The 24,914-nt window shown below is 47.6% G+C and overlaps 1 protein-coding gene across 1 annotated transcript in view; it reads right to left on the bottom strand.

Annotated features, from left to right (window-relative positions):
* Positions 1-6,200: 6,200 nt before the first annotated feature.
* LOC148838458 (active breakpoint cluster region-related protein) overlaps positions 6,201-24,914 on the bottom strand; it is a 30,912-nt gene continuing 12,198 nt past the window's right edge. Inside the window, exons 7-24 of the mRNA XM_088910385.1 lie at positions 24,820-24,874; positions 24,183-24,235; positions 22,754-22,891; positions 22,373-22,494; positions 21,760-21,916; positions 20,800-20,925; positions 19,346-19,421; positions 18,766-18,861; positions 17,887-17,961; positions 16,783-16,880; positions 15,987-16,100; positions 15,045-15,101; positions 13,907-14,016; positions 13,313-13,452; positions 8,031-8,165; positions 7,521-7,626; positions 7,169-7,310; positions 6,201-6,410 (exon numbers count right to left, since the gene is read on the bottom strand). Of these exons, the coding sequence (XP_088766511.1) occupies positions 6,318-6,410; positions 7,169-7,310; positions 7,521-7,626; positions 8,031-8,165; positions 13,313-13,452; positions 13,907-14,016; positions 15,045-15,101; positions 15,987-16,100; positions 16,783-16,880; positions 17,887-17,961; positions 18,766-18,861; positions 19,346-19,421; positions 20,800-20,925; positions 21,760-21,916; positions 22,373-22,494; positions 22,754-22,891; positions 24,183-24,235; positions 24,820-24,874 (1,893 nt within the window). The 3' untranslated portion in view covers positions 6,201-6,317. The remainder of the gene's footprint in view (positions 6,411-7,168; positions 7,311-7,520; positions 7,627-8,030; positions 8,166-13,312; positions 13,453-13,906; positions 14,017-15,044; positions 15,102-15,986; positions 16,101-16,782; positions 16,881-17,886; positions 17,962-18,765; positions 18,862-19,345; positions 19,422-20,799; positions 20,926-21,759; positions 21,917-22,372; positions 22,495-22,753; positions 22,892-24,182; positions 24,236-24,819; positions 24,875-24,914) is intronic.

Here is a 24,914-nt window from a genome sequence, read left to right as displayed (position 1 = left end):
AAGCCTGGTACGAGACTAAAAGGCTCAAATCATAGACTTGCACAGTTTATTGCTTTTCAATGTTTTGGAGAAGCGCTTTTAAACCTTCTCCAGCCTGTTAGACGTGCTTTCCTCTCACATACTTGTGCCAACATCTCCCTGGCACAACCAGATTCCTCGTTCTTGGCGTTTAGGAGCTCTGCCAATAGCAGGGTCTGCCTGAAGAAGATGGGCGTGTACAGTACTCTACAAGCTCTGGATCGTCTGAGTCCTGCCACCCGTTCTTGAGGGAACGTCCGCTGCGGGTTCCACCTGTTCTCAGTAGGACTGTGATAGGGGACGTTTTGGACCAGCAGAGGCAAGGGAATCCTGTCTCCTGCTCCTTAGCCAAAACTGCAATGCGTGCACACCGAGAGAGACTATTCATGAGTGGGGGGGCTTCTCATATTTCGACAGGGGAAGTATATGAATGTGTATGAAGGGGATTCATGCCGAGAGAATAATGACACTTAAAAAATGACTTTTTGCATGAAATCCTTTCTCATGATCGCTATAGAACTCCCCCTGTTGTTGTTCAGATTTCAAATAAACGAATTAATTAAAGCACGGTTTACTCTGTTTTTGGACATCCTCTGCATGAGCCAGCAGGAGACCCACCGAAAAATACAGGAAGAAAATACATTTTTAGTAGGGAGGGTGAGTTAGAGAGACTACAGTACTGTGCTGTACAACACTGTACTGTAGGAGGTGTTGTCCTGTGGATGAGAGGACCTACTGTATAATGAGGTATTCAGGCATTAAAAATCCCAATTTTTGTTATACAGTGTTCAGGTGATACATTTGCTTTTTTAATTTTTATTGTGTGAAGAATAAAAATTAATTAAACAACTTATACATTTACAAGTTCATTTCTGGCTGGCAGCCATATCACCCTGCAGCTCACAGCTGGCAGCCCCCTGAAACTCAGCAGGTGTGAGCCTGGCCAGTACCTGGATGGAAGACTTCCTAGGACAGCTAAGGTTGTCATCATGGTTAGAGGAGCCAACAGGGGGTGCTCATGCTGTAGTCTGTGTGGGTCCAGACTCTGTGGTCATTAAAAATCCCAGGGTGTTTCCTGCAAAGAGTAGGGGTGTATCCCCTACCCCTAAATTATTCCTTGGCCTTTACCAGTCATTGCCTCCTAATAATCCCCATCTGTGAACTGGCTTCATCACTCTGTGGGGAACGCGCTGGCTCTCTGACTGCCGTCACATCATCCAGGTGGGGCTGCACATTGGTGGTGGTGGAGGGGAGTCCCTATTAACTTGTAAAGTGCTTTGAATGGAGTGTCCAGAAAAGTGCTATATAAATTTAAGGAATAATAGAACAGATCATAAAGATGAAAAACGAAAAATGTCCCGTTACTGTAAGCGTGTCAGAAGAGTCGCTGTGTTCGGAAATTCACAGCGCTGGGCACACGCACACCCGAAGGCTAACGGGCGTGAATAAGATCCCATAAAAGACTTGAGTGCATTTTTGGGAACGAGATTAGTAAATGGTGCAGGGGAACGTCTTCTTTCAAAAAAATGGAAGAGGCGGTATTTTGGGTAGTGGCGTCTATATCTGACGCAAATAAAAACTAGAGTCGCAAGTGATTGGAGGAGGGTCAGATACCCCCCGTCACCAACATTGAATTACTCGGGCTGTGCGTATAACAGGACGGTGGCGGTGGTATATGGGGAGAAAGCGGTGCAATTTAATATCTCCGTTTTTTAAAAATATTTGAAGAGACAGCCGCGTTGTCCCAGTTTTACCGCATACCGGCTTTGATTCATTGTGGTGGTTTAATATCGCGCATTAAAAATACATTATAAGAGCAGACGCACATCCAGTGTCGAGGGATTAAGTTAGATTGTGAATCCAGTGTCAAGCCTTTGCCCCTACCGCCCCCGCTGTAATTTTACGAGATTAAAGGTCACGACCTAAGGAGTTGAAAGTTCAACAAGGCCCCGCGGGCTCGTAAAAGGTGCTTGTGAGATCTTTATCACAAGGCTACTGCTAACGTTCGTAATAATAAATGCTGGTCTGCTTAATCTCAATTACACAGGGTCACCTAAGAGTTCAGTGTCAGATCACAACTTGCAAAATAAACTTGAGTTGAGAGGAAATTTGGCGGAGCCTGTTACGTCTCAATGTCACGGACATTGTTACAACAGTCGTAAAACCGGACTTTAAAACAACAACCTGCAGAAAAGGAGAAATGCAGAAGAAAAGGTAAACTTGAAAGGGCTGCTTTCAATTCAGCATGCAAATGTGTAGGAATGTGAATGTATTTCGCAGGTACTTCATTGTTTTCTTTCATATCTGCTGGGTTTTATTTCTTTTCTGTGCTTACTGTTCATCGTGATGACGATAACAAGGACACGCAGGCAGGTTGCTATGGACTCTTACTTTAAAAAAAAATACTTTAACTTTTAACGTATATCTGGAACTGTCGGGACTTTTTTATCGTAGTCGGTGTAAAAACGGACAATAGATCAGTTGTTACCGTCTTAAAGTGTGGGCTGCCCATCATAATTTGAGGCCTTAGGGCATCGTCCTGGCAAAATGTGTCTCCCTAGTTACCGCCGGTCGCTATGATAAAAAAAAACTTAAAATGCAAAAGGAAGCTACAGCTGTGTGTAGTCAGTTGTATAAGCATGGATCTATCAAAATGTTATAGTCCTGGCTATAGCACCCAAGTTTGCAGTGCATTTGGGGACTCTGAGTGTGTTGCTTTTTTTGCCTCCGCCATCCGTTCAAGTGTAAGTGTAGCACAAGAACAGATGAGCTGTATAACCACACTCACGCCTGGCATCGTTTCTCCCCATGGTGCTCTGTACTATGGTTACAGGTAGTCTGGCAGCACGGTGGCGCAGTAATGAGCATTGCTGCCTCAAAGCCCTGGGGCCCTGGGTTCAATTCCGGACCTGGGGTGCTGTCTGTGTGGAGTTTGCATGGTCTCCCCGTGTTTGTGTGGGTTTCCTCCAGGTGCTCTGGTTTCCTCTTGCAGTCCAAAGTAGGTTAATTGGCTTCTGGGAAAATTGGCCCTGGTGTGAGAGTGGGTGTGCTGTGATGGACTGGCATCCCCTCCAGGGTGTAGCCTGCCTTGTGCCTGTTGCTTGCTGGGATAGGCTCTGGCTCCTCCGTGGCCTCAAATTGGAAGAAGTGGTTAGAAAATGTACTGTATGGTTACAGGTAACCTTTCAGGATGCTTATGGTTGTTGCTGGAATAGATCCCCAATCAAGTTAATTCAAAGGAGAAATAACATGCTGAGTTCCTACAACACTCTGTCATACAACCTGAAAAACAGGAACTAATCTGAAATCAAACAGGTACAAATCATAGAAGTGCTGTGGGTGCATCTGGCTCGTCCTGTGGGCCGGATCTTGTTAAATAATGCATGAGACAACATGTGACAGCAGTGTGTTATGTCAAGTTTAAATTCAGTTTTGTGTGCGGTCTGGGATGGATGATCAGTTTAAGTGCTAGCCCAAGCTTTTCTACAAATACCAGGACTGAAGGTACACCAGATTTTAGTGGTCAAGATTCCAGCAAGCTGTTGTATAAAGCTGCAGAGTTCCTCTGTCTGTTGCTCTTTCCTGCATGGGAGAAATTAACTCTCTTTTGTTTCCTGTTGGAATGCACAGTAGAACTCTGTGTGGCTTTGTGATGGTGTTTGTCTAGGTTCAGAGTGACCTTTGACCCAGCAGGTGTTCTGATATTGGCTGGTCACGCCCACACTGAAAGCTTACCCTAGCCGAGCAGGGGTTAACAGTGCAGCACCTGTTTCGCTGAGAATGTGCTCTGTGTGAACTCCATCTTGTTGCTCATGAACCTGAACTGATTTGATTTCAGGCACCACAAAGCGTGCAAATCAACATCTGTGTCAAAGTTTAGATATACATCTGCTTCTCTCAATTTCTTTCTCTTTTTCTGTTAGGTCCTACAGGTTCTGATGAGATGACATGACCCACTATACTGGTGTTATTTTTGTATTTAACCACAACTACAGCTGCAACTAGATGCATTCCTGAGTTTAAAGGAAAGCTCCTACACTGACAGGCTGAAAGAACTAAACCTTTCTAGTTTGGAACAGAGGTCAAAATCTAAGAATAGCATTGCAGTTCTCCTTTAATTGAGGACAGGACTTTGCCAGCGCAGGCCTGTGCTCAGGATAAAGGTGACACAAACCAGTGCTCTAGCTATCGGTCTTTTCACAGAGTCACGGGTCACTAGGCTGAGGCTGGTCTGCCGCTGTCAAGTAATCAAAAATGAAAAGGAAACCTGAAGGAAGTCATCTGGTTAAAAAAAGAAAGGTTTTTATTTCATTTCCCCATCTTCCAGACTCCCTGTCTGCCTCTTTCCCTGCCTCTCCCTGTCTGCAGAGATATCAACAGGACGTTTACAGACCTTTAGATATTTGGAGTATAAAACATTATTATTTTAGGTTGATTTTTTTTCCTAATCCCCGAGTATTTCTTTTAGTGCATCTCTGTCTCTGCTTCTCTCTCCTGTCTGGGCCTGTCCTCTCTTGTCCTTCTGTGTCCAGCTTCTATTGGCAGGCTGTAGTCATTGAGCCTGTCCTCTCTGGAAGACCATGTCCCTCTGTGTCCAGCTTCTGTTGGCAGGCTGTAGTCATTGAGCCTGTCCTCTCTGGAAGGCCATGTCCTTCTGTGTCCAGCTTCTATGTCCAGACTGTGGTCACTGAGCCTGTCTTCTCTGGAAGGCCATATCCCTCTTGATGTCTTTTTATAATAGTCTTTTTAAGTTCTCACCTTCTGAAATTTAAAATTGGAATTGCCAGTTATTTGTGTTCTGTTCACCTGATTTCGGAGTGGCCGGCATATGATTCTTATAGGGTTATAATTCTGTTCTAATTGAAGGCTGAGACTTATTTACTCATTCTTTCAGTGTGACAAACAGCTTACTAAACTGCCCTGATCTGTCAGTGATCTGCAATCCCTCTTACCTCATTCCAGCCAGTAGGAGTCAGATTGTTTGAGTGAATTAACATCATTTAAGACACAGCATGGTGTACCTGTGTTTCCAGCGCTGTAGACTTCATCTTTGCTGGTGGGAATGAGGATCACTTGAACCGTGTTCACTACCCCTGAGCTGGACAGGGAATAACCTCTGTCCCAGAGACAGCAATCCAGCCTGCACGGCTGCAAACGTGAACAGGGATGTGCAGATTTCGGCTGGACGTGGGAGGACAGTGGGACAGAAGACCACCGGAGAGGGACAAGAGCAGTGTCACACTTGTCACACCCCTGGGTGACCATTCTATCGAGGAGGGCGCTGGCATTCTGGAAGACACCCCTCCCGGCAGGAAAGGAATGCTGCATGATGGGGAGAATGTGATCACTGTACCATGAAGTGGCCGTTACCACTGCCCATGCCTTCTAAGGAATGGAGAGCACCCAAACAATCCAAGAAACATATGCTCCACAACATCACAAAGCCACCAAAACCTTGACTGCTGGCACCAAGCACTCAGGGCTATAGACTCTTTAGGCTGGCAGCACAGTGCACTCGTCTGTTTGTTGAGACCATGGTGAAGGATGATTTAGTGAAGGAGTGGTGGCTCTGTGGCTAAGGACATGCGCCTGTAGCTGGAAGGTTGCCGGTTCGTATCCCACGGCCGGCAGAGAAATCCTGCTCTGTTGGGCCCCTGAGCAAGGCCCTTAACCCCAGCTGCTCCAGGGGCACCGCATAAATGGCTGACCCTGCGCTCTGACCCCAAGCTTCTCTCCCTGTCTGTGTGTCTCATGGAGAGCAAGTTGAGATATGCAAAAAGACAAATTCCTAATGCAAGAAATTGTATATGGCTAATAAAGTGATCTTATCTTGTATCGCATTTCTCCACTGCTCGGCAGTCCATTGCCTGTGTTATTTGCACCACTGGATTCGCAAATGTGCATATCAGTGTAACAAAGGGTAGGTGCACTGCAGCCCGACTCTCTGTGGTCTTCCACTCTGCAGAGTCCCTGCTGGAAGATGTGAGTGGAATTTGAAGTTTTTCCTGCTCCACCATGGAAATAGCAGTCTTTTACTCTGTTTGCCTGTTTTGTCTGGCACTGTGAATGATTGCATGCAGTGCTCTCCTCTCTGCAGTCTCTGCATGCTCCAGGATTGGGACTCAGCCTGTTTTATTACACATAATCAGTCCTGGGATACTAAAAATCTGGAAGGGGTTAGTGATAATGATAACAGCCCTGTATTATATATACATACCAAGCATCAAATAAATTACAACACAAATAAATGCTGTATCACAGGAAAAAAAACATTGTCAGAGAGTTGAGTCTGGTAGGCGTCACGTGTCTGGTATTTCATCAGAGTCCAGTAGATGTGTGGTCTTTGCGGCTGGGAGATTTTCACACTGCAGGTAAAAAAACACCACCTGGACCTGTGGAAGAGAGACAGGTTCATTGCTTCTGGAGACTCTGTTGCAAAGCTGAAAAAGCACTTAAGAACAATATTATGAACAAGGCTCCTAATTTTCTAAAAAGCCCCAGGGATCAATAACAGCCTAAGTGCACTTTTACATTTGTCACTTCTATTTAGAGATACTAATCATTAACACAGGACAGTGTACACCCTTGATCAGTGGTTCTTAACCTGGGGTGCACGCCGCCCCTGGGGTGCAAGACAGCCCAGATTTCTTCAGAAGGTAAATCATTGGAAACACAAATTCAGCACAGGCACGTCAACTACTGTACTTTGTTTCATCAAACCTTGGTATTTGAAGGTAATCTTGAAAAAAGTGTTTAATTTTTGTCTTTAATTTTACTGTGAAATGAATATATATCTACATATATCTATCTCTCTCATTCTGTAGTGATGATACTGTATATCTTAGGCTTAAAGAACTGACCTACTTCGATGATCTTTGATCAGGGGCGCGAGAACATATTTTGAAAGTCAGAGGGGTGCAGACTACAGTCGGGGTTGAGAAGCCCTGCTGTAGATACTGCTGTCTGCTGAATGAATAATAGGAAGCAGCTGATTGCTCATTCTTGCTGATCTGCCAGCACTGTGGGAGATCATGGTTAATCCAGGTGACACGGGAGGTGGAGCTCCTTGCCCAAAGCTAATTTAATCTCTTTGGGCAGGTGCAGTTTGATCTAAACCAGATTGTGCTGTAGTTAGCGGAGAGTGACCCACCTGCACCACCACCTCCTGAGATATGTCCACTTGGGGACCTGCCTGACCCAGGACCATGGGTGGGGGCCGTAGCAGGCTGGGCCCAAAGACCGTGGCCAGATTGAGGAGGGTCATCTTGTTGATCTCCTGCTTCTCCGCCACTCTGGAGCGAGAGCACGTGGGAGGGTGCAGACACGAGAGTTTCAGAACAGAAGAGCGAGTATCGAGTGAGAACAGGAAGGCATCAACACTGGGACTAGTTCAACACTGGGATGGTACTGGGACAGGTTGTGAAGCTTGTGAAGGCGGTGCCGTTACGTGTTACAGTGCGGGAAGCGAGGAATGACTTTCCGGAAGAAGAGCTGAGCCTTACCTTTTGAGATGGTGCAGCAGGAAGAGGAACGTGTTGCGGTTGACGTCTGGACAGGAGTCGAGCAGAGACAGCATGTGGTTTATCCTGATCTTTGGGTCTGAGATGTCTAGGGATCAGAGGCGTGCGTCACATTCAGAGAGGGCACTGGCTGGCTCTGGCCAGGCTCGGGGGCTTGGGATGTGACTGACTGGCTGGTCTGGGTTGATCACAGAACCTGTCAGACTCACAGCAGCTTTACGAGGAGGAATATGGCTGGTTCCTTTTATATGTGTTATTTGATATTTCTGTCTGACCAGTTTCAGTATTGCAGTTGTGTCACTGGGACACAATTCTGAGTTTGGACAGTGTAACTGGGAAAAGTTGTGTATCTAGTTAGTGTAACTGGGAGTGGTGGTGTGTTTGGACAGTGTCACTGGGAATAATTGTGTTTAAATAGTGTAACTGGGAGTGGTTGTGTGTTTGGATAGTGTGACTTGGCATGGTTGTGTGTTACTGTGTGCGTGTACTCACCCAGTGCTTGAGCGAGGCTCTGGAATAGATCCGAGGGGATGAGCGGCTCTGGTAACTCCCGAAAATAGAGCTTGAGGATCCCGGAGACCGCATTCACATCAACAGCCCTGAGACGAGAGAGAGCATCTCGCAGATCTGCCAGAGAGAGAAACACAGGTACAGCATGACTCAGTGAGATTGCACAGAGACCCAGAGAGAGAAACACAGGTACAACACGACTCAGTGAGATTGCACAGAGACCCAGAGAGAGAAACACAGGTACAACACGACTCAGTGAGATTGCACAGAGACCCAGAGAGAGAAACACAGGTACAGCACGACTCAGTGAGACTGCACAGAGACCCAGAGAGAGAAACACAGGTACAGCACGACTCAGTGAGACTGCACAGAGACCCAGAGAGAGAAACACAGGTACAGCATGACGACTGCACAGAGACCCAGAGAGAGAAACACAGGTACAGCACGACTCAGTGAGACTGCACAGAGACCCAGAGAAACACAGGTACAGCACGACTCAGTGAGACTGCACAGAGACCCAGAGAGAGAAACACAGGTACAGCATGACGACTGCACAGAGACCCAGAGAGAGAAACACAGGTACAGCACGACTCAGTGAGACTGCACAGAGACCCAGAGAGAGAAACACAGGTACAGCACGACTCAGTGAGATTGCACAGAGACCCAGAGAGAGAAACACAGGTACAGCACGACTCAGTGAGACTGCACAGAGACCCAGAGAGAGAAACACAGGTACAGCATGACGACTGCACAGAGACCCAGAGAGAGAAACACAGGTACAGCATGACTCAGTGAGACTGCACAGAGACCCAGAGAGAGAAACACAGGTACAGCACGACTCAGTGAGACTGCACAGAGACCCAGAGAGAGAAACACAGGTACAGCATGACGACTGCACAGAGACCCAGAGAGAGAAACACAGGTACAGCACGACTCAGTGAGACTGCACAGAGACCCAGAGAGAGAAAAACAGGTACAGCACGACTCAGTGAGACTGCACAGAGACCCAGAGAGAGAAACACAGGTACAGCACGACTCAGTGAGACTGCACAGAGACCCAGAGAGAGAAACACAGGTACAGCACGACTCAGTGAGATTGCACAGAGACCCAGAGAGAGAAACACAGGTACAGCATGACGACTGCACAGAGACCCAGAGAGAGAAACACAGGTACAGCACGACTCAGTGAGACTGCACAGAGACCCAGAGAGAGAAACACAGGTACAGCACGACTCAGTGAGACTGCACAGAGACCCAGAGAGAGAAACACAGGTACAACATGACTCAGTGAGATTGCACAGAGACCCAGAGAGAGAAACACAGGTACAGCATGACGACTGCACAGAGACCCAGAGAGAGAAACACAGGTACAGCACGACTCAGTGAGATTGCACAGAGACCCAGAGAGAGAAACACAGGTACAGCACGACTCAGTGAGACTGCACAGAGACCCAGAGAGAGAAACACAGGTACAGCACGACTCAGTGAGACTGCACAGAGACCCAGAGAGAGAAACACAGGTACAGCACGACTCAGTGAGACTGCACAGAGACCCAGAGAGAGAAACACAGGTACAGCACGACTCAGTGAGACTGCACAGAGACCCAGAGAGAGAAACACAGGTACAGCATGACGACTGCACAGAGACCCAGAGAGAGAAACACAGGTACAGCACGACTCAGTGAGACTGCACAGAGACCCAGAGAAACACAGGTACGGCACGACTCAGTGAGACTGCACAGAGACCCAGAGAGAGAAACACAGGTACAGCATGACGACTGCACAGAGACCCAGAGAGAGAAACACAGGTACAGCACGACTCAGTGAGACTGCACAGAGACCCAGAGAGAGAAACACAGGTACAGCACGACTCAGTGAGATTGCACAGAGACCCAGAGAGAGAAACACAGGTACAGCACGACTCAGTGAGACTGCACAGAGACCCAGAGAGAGAAACACAGGTACAGCACGACTCAGTGAGACTGCACAGAGACCCAGAGAGAGAAACACAGGTACAGCATGACGACTGCACAGAGACCCAGAGAGAGAAACACAGGTACAGCATGACTCAGTGAGACTGCACAGAGACCCAGAGAGAGAAACACAGGTACAGCACGACTCAGTGAGACTGCACAGAGACCCAGAGAGAGAAACACAGGTACAGCATGACGACTGCACAGAGACCCAGAGAGAGAAACACAGGTACAGCACGACTCAGTGAGACTGCACAGAGACCCAGAGAGAGAAAAACAGGTACAGCACGACTCAGTGAGACTGCACAGAGACCCAGAGAGAGAAACACAGGTACAGCACGACTCAGTGAGACTGCACAGAGACCCAGAGAGAGAAACACAGGTACAGCACGACTCAGTGAGATTGCACAGAGACCCAGAGAGAGAAACACAGGTACAGCATGACGACTGCACAGAGACCCAGAGAGAGAAACACAGGTACAGCACGACTCAGTGAGACTGCACAGAGACCCAGAGAGAGAAACACAGGTACAGCACGACTCAGTGAGACTGCACAGAGACCCAGAGAGAGAAACACAGGTACAACATGACTCAGTGAGATTGCACAGAGACCCAGAGAGAGAAACACAGGTACAGCATGACGACTGCACAGAGACCCAGAGAGAGAAACACAGGTACAGCACGACTCAGTGAGACTGCACAGAGACCCAGAGAGAGAAACACAGGTACAACACGACTCAGTGAGATTGCACAGAGACCCAGAGAGAGAAACACAGGTACAGCACGACTCAGTGAGATTGCACAGAGACCCAGAGAGAGAAACACAGGTACAGCACGACTCAGTGAGATTGCACAGAGACCCAGAGAGAGAAACACAGGTACAGCACGACTCAGTGAGACTGCACAGAGACCCAGAGAGAGAAACACAGGTACAGCATGACGACTGCACAGAGACCCAGAGAGAGAAACACAGGTACAGCACGACTCAGTGAGACTGCACAGAGACCCAGAGAGAGAAACACAGGTACAGCACGACTCAGTGAGACTGCACAGAGACCCAGAGAGAGAAACACAGGTACAACACGACTCAGTGAGATTGCACAGAGACCCAGAGAGAGAAACACAGGTACAGCACGACTCAGTGAGATTGCACAGAGACCCAGAGAGAGAAACACAGCTACAGCACGACTCAGTGAGATTGCACAGAGACCCAGAGAGAGAAACACAGGTACAGCACGACTCAGTGAGACTGCACAGAGACCCAGAGAGAGAAACACAGGTACAGCACGACTCAGTGAGACTGCACAGAGACCCAGAGAGAGAAACACAGGTACAGCATGACGACTGCACAGAGACCCAGAGAGAGAAACACAGGTACAGCACGACTCAGTGAGACTGCACAGAGACCCAGAGAGAGAAAAACAGGTACAGCACGACTCAGTGAGACTGCACAGAGACCCAGAGAGAGAAAAACAGGTACAGCACGACTCAGTGAGACTGCACAGAGACCCAGAGAGAGAAACACAGGTACAGCACGACTCAGTGAGACTGCACAGAGACCCAGAGAGAGAAACGCAGGTACAGCACGACTCAGTGAGATTGCACAGAGACCCAGAGAGAGAAACACAGGTACAGCATGACGACTGCACAGAGACCCAGAGAGAGAAACACAGGTACAGCACGACTCAGTGAGACTGCACAGAGACCCAGAGAGAGAAACACAGGTACAGCACGACTCAGTGAGACTGCACAGAGACCCAGAGAGAGAAACACAGGTACAGCACGACTCAGTGAGACTGCACAGAGACCCAGAGAGAGAAACACAGGTACAGCACGACTCAGTGAGACTGCACAGAGACCCAGAGAGAGAAACACAGGTACAGCACGACTCAGTGAGATTGCACAGAGACCCAGAGAGAGAAACACAGGTACTCAGTGAGACTGCACAGAGACCCAGAGAGAGAAACACAGGTACAGCACGACTCAGTGAGACTGCACAGAGACCCAGAGAGAGAAACACAGGTACAGCACGACTCAGTGAGACTGCACAGAGACCCAGAGAGAGAAACACAGGTACAACATGACAACTGCACAGAGACCCAGAGAGAGAAACACAGGTACAGCATGACGACTGCACAGAGACCCAGAGAGAGAAACACAGGTACAGCATGACTCAGTGAGACTGCACAGAGACCCAGAGAGAGAAACACAGGTACAGCACGACTCAGTGAGATTGCACAGAGACCCAGAGAGAGAAACACAGGTACAGCACGACTCAGTGAGATTGCACAGAGACCCAGAGAGAGAAACACAGGTACAGCACGACTCAGTGAGACTGCACAGAGACCCAGAGAGAGAAACACAGGTACAGCATGACGACTGCACAGAGACCCAGAGAGAGAAACACAGGTACAGCACGACTCAGTGAGACTGCACAGAGACCCAGAGAGAGAAACACAGGTACAGCACGACTCAGTGAGACTGCACAGAGACCCAGAGAGAGAAACACAGGTACAGCACGACTCAGTGAGACTGCACAGAGACCCAGAGAGAGAAACACAGGTACAGCATGACGACTGCACAGAGACCCAGAGAGAGAAACACAGGTACAGCACGACTCAGTGAGACTGCACAGAGACCCAGAGAGAGAAACACAGGTACAGCACGACTCAGTGAGACTGCACAGAGACCCAGAGAGAGAAACACAGGTACAACACGACTCAGTGAGATTGCACAGAGACTCAGAGAGAGAAACACAGGTACAGCACGACTCAGTGAGACTGCACAGAGACCCAGAGAGAGAAACACAGGTACAGCACGACTCAGTGAGACTGCACAGAGACCCAGAGAGAGAAACACAGGTACAGCACGACTCAGTGAGACTGCACAGAGACCCAGAGAGAGAAACACAGGTACAGCATGACAACTGCACAGAGACCCAGAGAGAGAAACACAGGTACAGCATGACGACTGCACAGAGACCCAGAGAGAGAAACACAGGTACAGCATGACGACTGCACAGAGCTGCCCCAGGCTGCAAGGAGACCCACTGTAGACTCTTGCTGGAGACATGTTACAGACAGATAAAACCAGCGATTCTTAGGGATCTCAAGAACCCTAGCGGAAACTAAAACGTGCTTTCAGGACTGATAGCAGCAGATATCTTTGCCTCATTGGTGGAGCACAGTCCTGGTGTTCCGACCCATGAGATCCTTGGATCAAAGCAGTACTGTCCAACAAACGAGCAAGATGGCGGTAGAGGCAGCGCTGGCTCGCCGAGTGTCCTCTTACTGGTGTTGAAGGCGGTCCTCAGAGCCTGGAGGTCGCTGGCTGCCCCGGAGATACGGTAGATGCCGACCTCCTCCAGGCCTCTCCTCTCCACCTCCTCGGTGCAGGAGCGCACTATGTGAGGAACTAGCGCCCCCTCCTGCCTGCAAGCACATACAATTCTATGAACAAAATTTTCCTGTTCACTGATTTCAGCCAGATGAATAGTCTGTATTTTACAAGGAGAATATATTCTACTTTTGGAAGAACCTGTTTTGGGATGTGAAAGATCATTGCTGTGGTAGTATTTTGGCAGAATGACAGTTTGTGTGAGACTCTTACTGTAAATAGATTTACATTAGTTGGATAACATTATAGGACAACCTTGCAGTGAACAGAATGTGGGGTGCAGCATATTATGTATTGGAGATATTGCTGTTAGAAAATACAGCTGAATAAATCCTTTAGTACCTCAAGAGGGTTGTCGCCCCTTAGTTTGGAGTAGTGAGTACAATAATACTGCTTTCAGTTTCTGTACTAACAAGCAACAGGAGAGCTCTCAAGTAAAAGCAGTGTTACTCGGAGAACAGATACAGTAGCACGTGAGGTTGGACTCACTCTGCGACAGTCCCGATGAGGACTTTGAAGACCTCCTGTTGCGGTGGGGGGACCAGGCCAGGGGGCTCCAGGCTGTGTGCGCAGAATTTCAGGGACAGGCAGACTTCCAGCTGTAGCGCACATGTAAACACACTGAAAATAACCCGTTCTGATGCCGCAGCAAAGCACAGAGGTAGTGTCACAGCTGCCGACTGGCAGGAGCTCTGCCTAGAATGGAAAATCAGGCCCTAACAGCGCGTGCGTGGTTTCTGGGGATTCCTTGTGAAGTTAAGACCCACAGTACAAATGGGTCCTGCAGGAAATCATGGCACAAAAAAAGCTGCATGGGTCTCCTGAATTTGAGCGTCCACGAAAACTTTATCATGTCTTATGTGTACTTGGATTTTGGCTGAAATCATGCTTAATGAAATGAACGCCACTTCAGCTACTATAGGATATATTTAATATACCGTGCACAGGGTTTCAGATAAATTTCCTCTTTTCACATTTAAGTGCAAGTCACAATCGGTATGCAAGCATTGTGTTTCCCTTCCCTCGTCACTGGTGAGACTAGATTTCCTGGGATGGAACGTGGCGGGGAACTTTGTCATCATGAAAGCAGAAAGTCTGGGGGGGAAGTACAGCAGCTAATTAGTACACTTCTGCATGCACCTCTGCAGGAGGCTTAGGCAGTTTGCAGAAGCACCATCTGCAAATTGTTTTGGTATGAATTTTATGTGCATGGCCACTGACCACCCCTTTGATGCTGCATTGCACAAAGGAAAAATATGCTCAGATTTAATAATCTAGTACATGGGTGGCATTCCTGGGGCGACCCAGTGGCCCAGGGTTCAACTCCTGGGGTGCTGTCTGTGTGGAGTTTGTATGTTCTCCCCATCTTTGTGTGGGTTTCCTCCGGGTGCTCCACTTTCCTCCCCCAGTTCAAAGACATAGTAGGTTAATTAGCTTCTGGCACAATTGGCCCTGGTGTGAGTGTGTGTGTTTGTGTCTCTGTGTCCCCTGTGATGGACTGGCATCCCATCCGGGGTGTACCTCACTTGCACCAGTTGTTTGCCATTGCTTTGGATGCATGGCGTTCAAGACCTTTAGATCTGCACGTGAATATTCCACCCACTGCCCCCAGACGAGTGAAGCTCACCTGGTTTAGAGTGACCGTCATCTTCTTCCATTTCTTCTGCAGAACATTAGGTTCCAGCTGCAGCAGCACAAGATTAGGGTCAGAGAGGAACTGTTCACCACTGCTGCAGAGGGCCTGTGCTGTGACTGAACTTCAGGCTATGGCAAAGTTGATGATGAGCGGTGTGTGACCGTGGAAGAAAGGGGCAATTTAGGCTAGGAGAAGGCATCCTAAAAGTCCAATTTCTTGCATGTTTCTGTTTTTCCTTCCAATCCCAAATTAACGTTCTTCTGCCCAGGACTCAGTTTAGTCTTATACTGTGGAGATCAAGGCACTGCTTGAGTTGAAGTGCTGACTGCAATGGAATAGACTGAAAAGGGTAGATTCATAGCCTGAACAAATAATGGTTTTTGCCACATTTGACAGGCAAAGAGATTTAAACAAATGCCTTCAGGATAAATGGCTGTTTCAAGAAGGTTCAAGCAACAGTACTATCTGAAACAAAATGGCATGTGTCAGCAATTGTGCCATTAACTGGGTCAATTATATACCTAATATCCAATATGTTTTTTTCTAATGTGTTTATATGAAATCCTTTGCATCATGAATCTGGTGGCATACCTGTAGGTTGAAGACCGAAACTCATTTTACTGCATTTGGCAGTATTCACATCAAGGCTTTCATTTCCATTTCTCTTCTGAGAGCACTGTCTCTATGCGGGGCTGTTGCCAGATAGTAGCTGTTGATTGCTTTCTAAATTAGCCATGGTGGGGTGTTCTGCTGGGGGGATATGATGGTGTTTTATTCTGGGGTGACAAGCTGGTACGTCTTGCTGGAGTGTTATACTGGAGTGATATGATGGGTTGATATGCTGGCGTGTCATGCTGGAATGTTACGCTGGGGAATCTTGCTGGAGTCTTGTACTAGAGTGATATGCTGGGGTGATATGATAGCCGTTCTCACCGGAACTAGAGTCTTGCCCACAATCCTGTCCCCTGTGCTGCTGCTTCCTCTCTCTGGCTGCTGGACACACAGAACCCACAGGCGTCTTGCCCCATCCACCTGCATGGAGAACTCCTGCAGCACGGCAAGGAGAGAGGGCAAGAGAGTCAACACGTCCTTCACCCCACAGCAGCTCCCCAGCAAAACCACCTGACATTCCCTACGGCAGGGAGTCAAACAGGCGATAACCCCCTCCGACACACATGCCCCTGCCGGTCCTGTTCCAGCTGAGCGCTCTGTAAGGTATCACTTGCTCTGTATGTCCTTTTAAACTTTTCAATATCAGGAGGAGTTTGAAATGTCCGACTTTTGAATCGATGACCTTATTGAAAAGTTTCCAATTGCTCAAATTATCAGCTCACATAAAAGTTCAATTAGGTTACTTCTTGGCAATCAATCAATCAATCAATTTTATTAATAAAAAGCGCCTTTCAACCCCTGAGCATTCTCAAGGCACTTTACATAAATTATACATATAAATATGTAGAGAAAACAGAAAAAAGAGAATAATAAAATACAATTTCTCTCTCCTCCTTTGAATCGAGAGGCCTGATATAAGGGTGCATTGCTGTTGGATCCCGTATTCCTGGCCCTGCTGTTTTCTTTTCAGTCCTGAAACGTACAGTAAGTGTATCCCACAGCTACAAGATCCCTCTTGCACAGCAGAGGAACAGCCTGGTGTTTAGGGAATTCTGGATGGGCAGTGCTGTAGAGTGTGCCTCCTGACAGAGCTCTGGGAACACAGCGACAGACTGACCTCATCCCACTGTGGTGCCACGCTGCTCAGTGATGCCCGGGTCTGGGCTTTGGTCTCAAAGAACATGTAGCCGTCCACCTCCAGGCAGATGTACATACCTGAGGAGAGAGAGCAGTTCCAAACACGTCATGATCTGGCCAGTCTCCCCATCCTCGTTCTCACCCCTGACATCAATCAAACCCTTATTCTCACTGCATCTTGGGTAAGTGGCAACATAAAAAATTCTGAATCTCAAGCTGTTGTTGCGATGCACCCACCCGATGTGAGTTTTTCACATCTCGATTCACGGCTACAAACCCTGTAACCGCACACGGGGGAGAATGACGACATGCAGGCAGACGTTTGAAATGTCCTTCAACGCATCGGAGGCGACTCTGCAATGTAGCGGAAGTCCAGTGCTGATCAGAGGAGAGGTACGCCCCTAAACTGAGAGCACAGCAAGTCTGCAAGCACCTGGGAGGCCACATGGGACGCCGTGTTCAGAGAGACCTACCAACTGATCCCAAATCTTCCCTTGGCGATGCTCAGCCAACGGCATTCCGGAGCATGGGGGAATCCTGGTCACAGTCAACAACTGACATGACTCAGGCTTGAAACCTGCAGCACCTGGATCATAGAGCTCAGCCAGTGCTCCAGTGAGTGCCTTTATCAGCTGGGCCACAGAGGTGCCCCTGAGTTTAAAATGTGATAATTACCTGTACAGTCTTCTTACTGTCGGTTAAATATAATTACCCCAAATTAAATCGTTCTTGACCTGGTCAAGACAGCAGCTGTTATAAATGCTGTACTGCACATGCATATCATCTTCTGATACATAGTATATATGCATTAATAAACCCAGTCTGGAAATTCCTAACCTATGTCGTCCTAAGAATTCCTAAGCTTTGCGTATGTGTCCTTAAGCTTCGGGCCCTGCCAGATCTTGTCCCTGCAAAAGCTAAAATGTCAAAACCCCGCCATTTTGTCTCTGCATTACACTGGTTCTGTAAGAGGTGGATGGTTTTACTATGGCAAAATAAACTACAGGGGATTTACACTCCTCGAGTGAAAGTGATAGCCTCTAGTTAAACGAGTAAAATGTCTCCTGCTGGTCTGTACACTTACTTGCGGGCTCCTGCAGTCCGGAGGCCCCATGGACAGCCACACTCAGAGTGCCACACAGGGAGCTGTCTCCAGAGTCTACAAGAGAGGAAAGCGATTTTTATAGCAAGAAAATGAAATGTCCAAATTCTGTGCAGGACCCAAAGGAATTAACTTGGCTAGTCTCATTCTGGGAATCTGGACAGAGCTGGGTTTGCAATACTCCTGGACTCCTTAAGGCAACCCACAGAAGCTCAGCAGGTGTGAGCCAGGTCAGTACCTGGATGGAAGAGGTGTTAGTGGGGCCAGTAGGGGGCGCTCACCCTGTGATCTGTGTGGCTCCTAATGTCCCGCTGTAGTAATGGGGACACTATACTGTAAAAAATGTGCCATCCTTTGGATGAGACATAAAACCGAGGTCCTGACTCTCCATGGTCATTAAAAATTCCAGGGTGTTTCTTGAAAAGAGTAGGGGTGTTACCCTGACCTTTACCAATCACAGCCTCAGCCTCCTAATAATCCCCATGTCTAAATCTGGCTTCATCACTCTGTTCTCCTCCCCATTGAGAGCTGGTGTGTGGGGAGAGTACTGGTGTACTATAGCTTCCATTGCATCATCCAGGTGGGGCTGCACACTGGTGCTGGTGGAGGGGATCCCCATTACCTGTAAAGCACTTTGAGTGGAGTTTCCAGAAAAGCACTATTTAAGCGTAAGGAATTTAATTTATTTTTAACATTAGTTAGGTGAAGACGAGTAACAGTGGAATGAGCGACATCACCAGTGGCTGTTGTAGGCAAACAAAGCCAAGTCTAACTAGTAACAGGACAACAGTAAGTTGCATAACCCACATAAACCTGCCGCATCCCGGCTGCCGCTCCAGGACTGGGGAGCAGGGCTCTCACCTGGGGCGAGGCTGAGGAGGGGTGGGTGGTGGACCATCCTCAGCTTGACGCAGGAGTTGGTGAGGGTCAGGAGGTCGGGGGGGACAGTCTCGAAACCTGCAGCATGGACAGAAACCACAAGCTCGTCTCCGGCGCCAGCCCCTTGGGAACTGCCACACACTACTGGATACTTAAACTGGCTTATCTAGGGCGTGAAGCGCAAGTCTTTTTACCATTAATTTCCTGATTTGGGCCTGAGCTTCAGCATTAATTACGTCTTTTTTACATCAATGGGTAGTACTGGAAATATAGTAAGTGTATATGGCTTTCATCTCTGTAGAGATTTGGTGTGTTCTCTCTCATGAACTATGTATTGCCAAGGTCATGGTCTCAGTGACTAGAGCAGGTCTCTATGACATCTTTCACCTCCCACAATTCTCCATTCACCCCCTGGGGTAAAAGCATGAGCTCAGTAACTAACAACGGGAAATACTGTATCTTAATCCCAATTATTCTAATTGCACAACAGGCCTCAGCTTTCAACCCCCTGGTGAGCAGTGTCTCCCTGTCTCCCTTGTTTCTCGGGGCTGGACTGACTCACTGTCGCCTTTCAGCTTTTCGATGGCGTCTCTCCACTCGGACAGCTCGTGCAGGGAGGACAGGAGGAGAGTGTGGCTCTACAGGGGGAGGGAGAAGGCGCACCAGTCATTACTGTCTGCTACAAAGCCTTTCAAGCATCCCTGAGAAATACTGTACTTCGTCATGGCATAGTTATTGAACTATTTACCACAAAATGCAGTGTTAATAAAATAGCTTTGGAAATAGTGAAGGTGCTTTTACCTTCAAGATAGTTTCAGGATATCACTGTACAGGAAGGCAATGTAGTTTAGTTGGGTTGCAAAGGTACATATTTCTGTTATTACTATATACAGTTTGATACAAACTACCGGCATAAATTCACTATTCACTAGATTTTCTGTAAATAATTTTATAGAAATTTGTACACTGGTTTAGATTTGAAAAGCTGCATTAGACCCTACATCAGCATGCCTGTTTTTACAATGAGCAGGAATAGATAACACTAGATGGCAGCAGAGATGACATTAGATGTTAGATATTGAAAGAATGTAGGTCAATGATAGTGAAATTATTGTTTGTGCAAAAAGTTTTGTACAAACTGGATGTGAAAAACAATGTAGCCAAATGGCTTCTCAGTCATTCAGGTTTGGGTTGGAGGTGTGCTTGAATTCGTTTTATGCCTACAGAATGTTTAGCCACGCTAACAATTATGCAACAGCTATTTGTATCACATTTTATATAATAACAGCTTGAATCCAAATCATTGGATGTTGATTATCTGTGGTCAAGTGTATGCATCTACATACACAGACCTGAACTACACCCTATGTAGCATGATACCTTGATGTTACGATTGCAAACCCTTCCTCTTAAGGGCGCTCCAGCCCTTCCTCATTTGTCTCATTCCCCGCACCTGTTCCTTGTTCCTACCCCATTTCAGTCCACCTTTAAAAGCCAGGCACTCACTTCATTAGAGGCTCTGCATCTGGTTTCCTAATCGTGCGAGCCCCTGGACCTGGTTGCACTTGGCTCTGTTATGTTTTTAAGTTTCTAAGCCTGTTCCTGTTCCCCTTGCCGGTTCCAACCCGGTTCCTGTTTTTAATCCTGCGTTTTGGATGGATCACCTGGTCATGGACTTTTGCCTGATTCTTGGATTCGCCTATGGATTTATTCTTCGGATTGTTTGCATCAGCCACACCTCCCTGGATCACCAGCACTTTATGGACACGCCCCCCCTGTCTTTATTCCCGTCTCCTGCATTACTTTTTCCCTTGTGTTTTCTCACTTTAACCCGGAATGTGTTGTCCGCATAGGGTCCGGAAAGAACTGTTTGTGACATTGACTCTGTGACATTATGAAAGAGTACTGGCCGTTAGAAATTACCCAGAAACTAAAAGACGTCAATGTGCAGAAATGAAGTCTTGTGCATTTGCTGAGATATTTGTACTAATGACAAGGATGGGATCTTGGGGATACCTTTCCGTTGGGGCTGTGCAGCTCCAGCGGGGTTGTGGGAGAATGGGTGAGCAGCCACAGCTCACATTCCTGCAGCTTCCTGCGGGACCTGTCCATGGTCCGAGCTCCCAACGCGCGGCCTCCTTTCTGCCGGCACACCCATACAAGATATGGACATCAACAAACGAAACAGACAGACGGATTGGAGGAACTCATGTTTCTTCCTTGTGATGTCGAAGGTTAAGAGAACATAAGGTTCCATAAGAAAGTAAGGTTACAAGTGCTTAGTTCGTTGCTGGTATCTTTTTGAGCTAAAGACTTTCCATCTGTTCTTTGAAAGAACCCAAGGACTCTTGTTTCAGTCTCTCATCACCTTCTGCGTAAAGAAGTAACAAATTTATTCAGATGATGCCTTTATCCAACATGTCTAACAGATGTTACAATGGCCTATTTTTCTGATACCAATTATGTACTGTATATAGGTGGGTTTGCTGGAGTAATCTTGAACTTAGGTCACTAGGCCAAAGGTACAGCAGAAGTGTCCTCAGCCTGCACTTGAACCTGTGACCCTCCAGTACAGACTCCACAATTCCTCCGCATTCCATTCCTAAATGTGTTCCCCTTAGTTATCACTGTTGTTATTATTACTTCAGGTTTTGGCATGAGCTCCAAATAAAACCAGCAGGATTCTCCGATTTTCCTGCAGGCATTTAATGCCTGTGACTTGAGTGCCACCCTCCTGCATCAGGCCCTGTGACATAGCTAATGGAAAGTCCTGGATCTTTCCAAAGAGCTGCATGGGATGAGTAGTCTCCCCTTGTTCTTAACACTTTTCCTTTTGCTTATATTCCCACTATTTCCTAGTGGTACTGATCTACCGTACATCCACATTTAGTTCCTTAGAGGCTGAAGGCTTGAACACAGTATGAATCAAATATGGGTGAGTGTACAAGGCCATGGTCATCAATAGCCATCTCTTACCGCCTGGAGCTGGATCTCTTGCCTGAGCTGGAACATCTTCAGCCTGGTGGTGCTGATCCTCGACTGGACGTCTGCAGGCAGCTCCTGCTCACGGCCCCACTGCAGCCTCAGACCCACCAAAGGGAGGTACCAGCCGAACCGGTACTGGGCCGACTTCCTGAGCAGAAGCAAGGGGGGGGGGGACCTTTCTTTGGATCCAGACTACTACTTTTTGGTTACCAGAATTGCAAAACAGCACCGAGACCTTTGAAGTTTCCAGAGGACACACAATGTAATTCCTCCTCCAGCTGTGCATCATACCATCTGCCACTATATATTACTCATAGTTCCCAGCAATTAAAGGAGAGCACAATGCATAAGCTCTCTCTCTCTCTGTGCAATGACTGAGCAATGTAACACCCAATACTGTATCTACAACATCTAGTCTACTGCAGTAAGAACACAATGTATATTTTCCCTAGTTGTGTTAGTAATACACACTGTAATGCTGACCTTTGCCTACACTTTGCTCAGTCCATTGCAGTTGCTCTAGCTGCTAGCAGATAAACCCCTCTTGCCCACACAACTGATGTGCATTGTTCCACTTCACATTGTGTGTGCCTACAGTGCTCACCCTGGCCAGCTTGCCTTCACCTTTGTGCAGAGCAGCACGTCTGTGTAGAGGAAGATGTGGCGCAGACTGCGGACGCCCTCGGATGTGTCCACCAGGAACCCATCCTTCACCAGCTGGCGGTTCTGTGGGCCCGAGAGCGGTGTGCAGTATATTTAGCATTACGTTTCTACTGATAGAGGCGGTTGCATTGCAATACACACTTCTCTATACATTCATGTTACTTCCCCTCTTTGGCAAGAAAAGTGAAAAGTGCCACCTGGTTTATTGTCGAGTAGCCCAGGAGCCTAGGAAGGGCTCCTGTGTGGCTGAATCAGTAAAGGCACTCATCTGGAGGCTCAGCACTGTGGTCTGGACACCTGCGGGCCCTGGCTTCACCCTCACCTGGCCCTTGCTGAGAGTGACAGCTCTCTTCTTCTGGGACTCCTCGTTGACCCCCGACAGGAAGCTGCTGGATATTCGGAGGGCTTCCTGGAGCAAAGGGCAATCGGGGTGGTCCGAGGGGGTGTGCTTCAGCAGATCCTGCAGGAAACGAGGGGAAAGAAAAAGATAAAGGAGCAAAGAGGGAGATTGCAAGGTAAGGCTCCAAGCCTCCCCAGACCTTGGCCAGTGTAGCGTGCGAGTTCAGAATGGAGATGTGTCCCCTCGTCTCTCGGACACCTCGGAGTATCTGATATGTGTAGCCCATGGAACGAGCTGATTATGCCCAAAGGCTAGACTCCCGCCCCGGGAGAGCAGAGGATCTGGGAGGATTGACGTCACTCCGTGAGACTGATTATGGCAGTGCTTGCACGTTTACATTGTGCTTGTGAATGTCTATGCTCAGGACAGGACATGACACAAATACTTTTCCAAAGTATTCAGTGTGCGTGCAGACGTGGGCTGCACTGGCCTGGACTTTGGTGTGGGTCTAGTGTTTTGGCTTTAAGAACACATTCTCGTGTGTGGCCGCATCCTCCCCCCCCCCCGACAACCCGGGGCCACAGCCGCCAATATAGAGCACTCTGACTGAAATAGCGATGGTTGATGAGCCAGAGGTGTGCCGGTCAGTGGTGTGTGAAAGGACTTGAAGCTCTGCAGAGTGTGGGGAAATCATTTAAAACTAGGCATCTGTGTGGTCATGTAGTCACAAAGTGCAAATGCTATGATTTAAGGTCGTTGTCATACTTATTTCTGTTGCAATAAAACAGAGTGTTTTCCCATTATTTTCTTTTTATTGGTGGGGCTGAAGGTCAGATCACGAAAGTGCACCAGCTTTGATCACGGGAGAGGCATGGCTTTGCACAAGTGTTCTTCCAAAGAGTCGCACACAGTATAAAGAACAATTTATTCAGCTTTTTGCCCAATGTGTTCTAGGAGCAGGTTAGAACATTCATGACTGAGATGATGCAAACATCAAACAGCTGAAAACTAGCTGCCTGACTCTCTTCACCCTGAGGGAGGAAAGGACACTTATCCATCCCGTGAGAGAAAGAGGAAAGGCGCTCTCTTGCGAAGCTGTCTTCTCAATTTTTATCCAAAACGTTTTCTATTACAATCAAATGTTTAATTGGGACCACAATTTTTGTTTGGTGGCGTAATCAGTACCTTGAAAACTAATGTAATGCAACTACTAGCTAACACCTCAGCAGATCAGTAATTCTTTACTTCAGCTGGTGAAAGCAGTCTGAGAAATTGAACACTTGTGTTACATAGGGCCACCCTCTTCACAAAAGAGCACCTAAGGGTGTGACTGTCAGCTCTGCTGTTGAGGCCTCTGGGCCTCTTGTCTGTAGATAGTGGTGAGCTCAGACATGGGCAGTGCATTGCTTACGTGTAACACCAGTGTCGTCTTGGTCACACGATCCAAAGGCTTGTAAAGTAGAGCTGCAGGAGACAGAGGCAGAGGCATTAAGAAAACTTCACCCTGGTGAGTTTACCACACTGCTTTTGCACTCTTACCGTGGTGTTGCCTTATTATTGGTTGCCAGTCACCCTTAATGACATTTGCATGGTGTGTTCAACTCTGGTGTCTCCCAAACACTCACCACTATTTATCTATGACATCAAGTTTCCTGGTGGTTTAACTTTCTGGCACTATGCATCACTATACCTGACCAAGGAACAGTCATGATATACAGAACCACTCTAATAAATTCTCATAGTCCCATCTTGCAGTATAGTAAGAACAATGTAAGGTCATGAGAAACCATAGAAAACCACAGCCACATTGAAGGAAAAGCAGAGTAAAAGCATGAAAATACTATGGTAAAGGTATCCAATGAAGCCTTGGGTACGTGGGGTAAGCAGACAGGGCGCCACGGCAGAGAAGACCGCGCTGGAAGGAGCTTCCTGGTGATAAAAGAGCAGAGCAAGACAGCTCTGGAGCTGCACTCAGAATGCTTGTCTGGTGTGATGGCCCAGGTGTGGTGGAGCTGCAGCTGGGGGCAAAGGAGAGAGTTCAGTCTTACCTTCAAAGGTATGATTTGCCCGGGAGTTATCGGACCCTTTGGAAGACGTCATGTTCTTTCCAGAGAAGCACCCAAAAAAAAAGAATCAGGAGAAT

Source organism: Atractosteus spatula, chromosome 3 (genome assembly GCF_055471065.1).
Source record: "Atractosteus spatula isolate fAtrSpa1 chromosome 3, fAtrSpa1.hap1, whole genome shotgun sequence".
Taxonomy (NCBI): domain Eukaryota; kingdom Metazoa; phylum Chordata; class Actinopteri; order Semionotiformes; family Lepisosteidae; genus Atractosteus; species Atractosteus spatula.
This window is presented reverse-complemented; position numbering and strand designations above follow the sequence as displayed.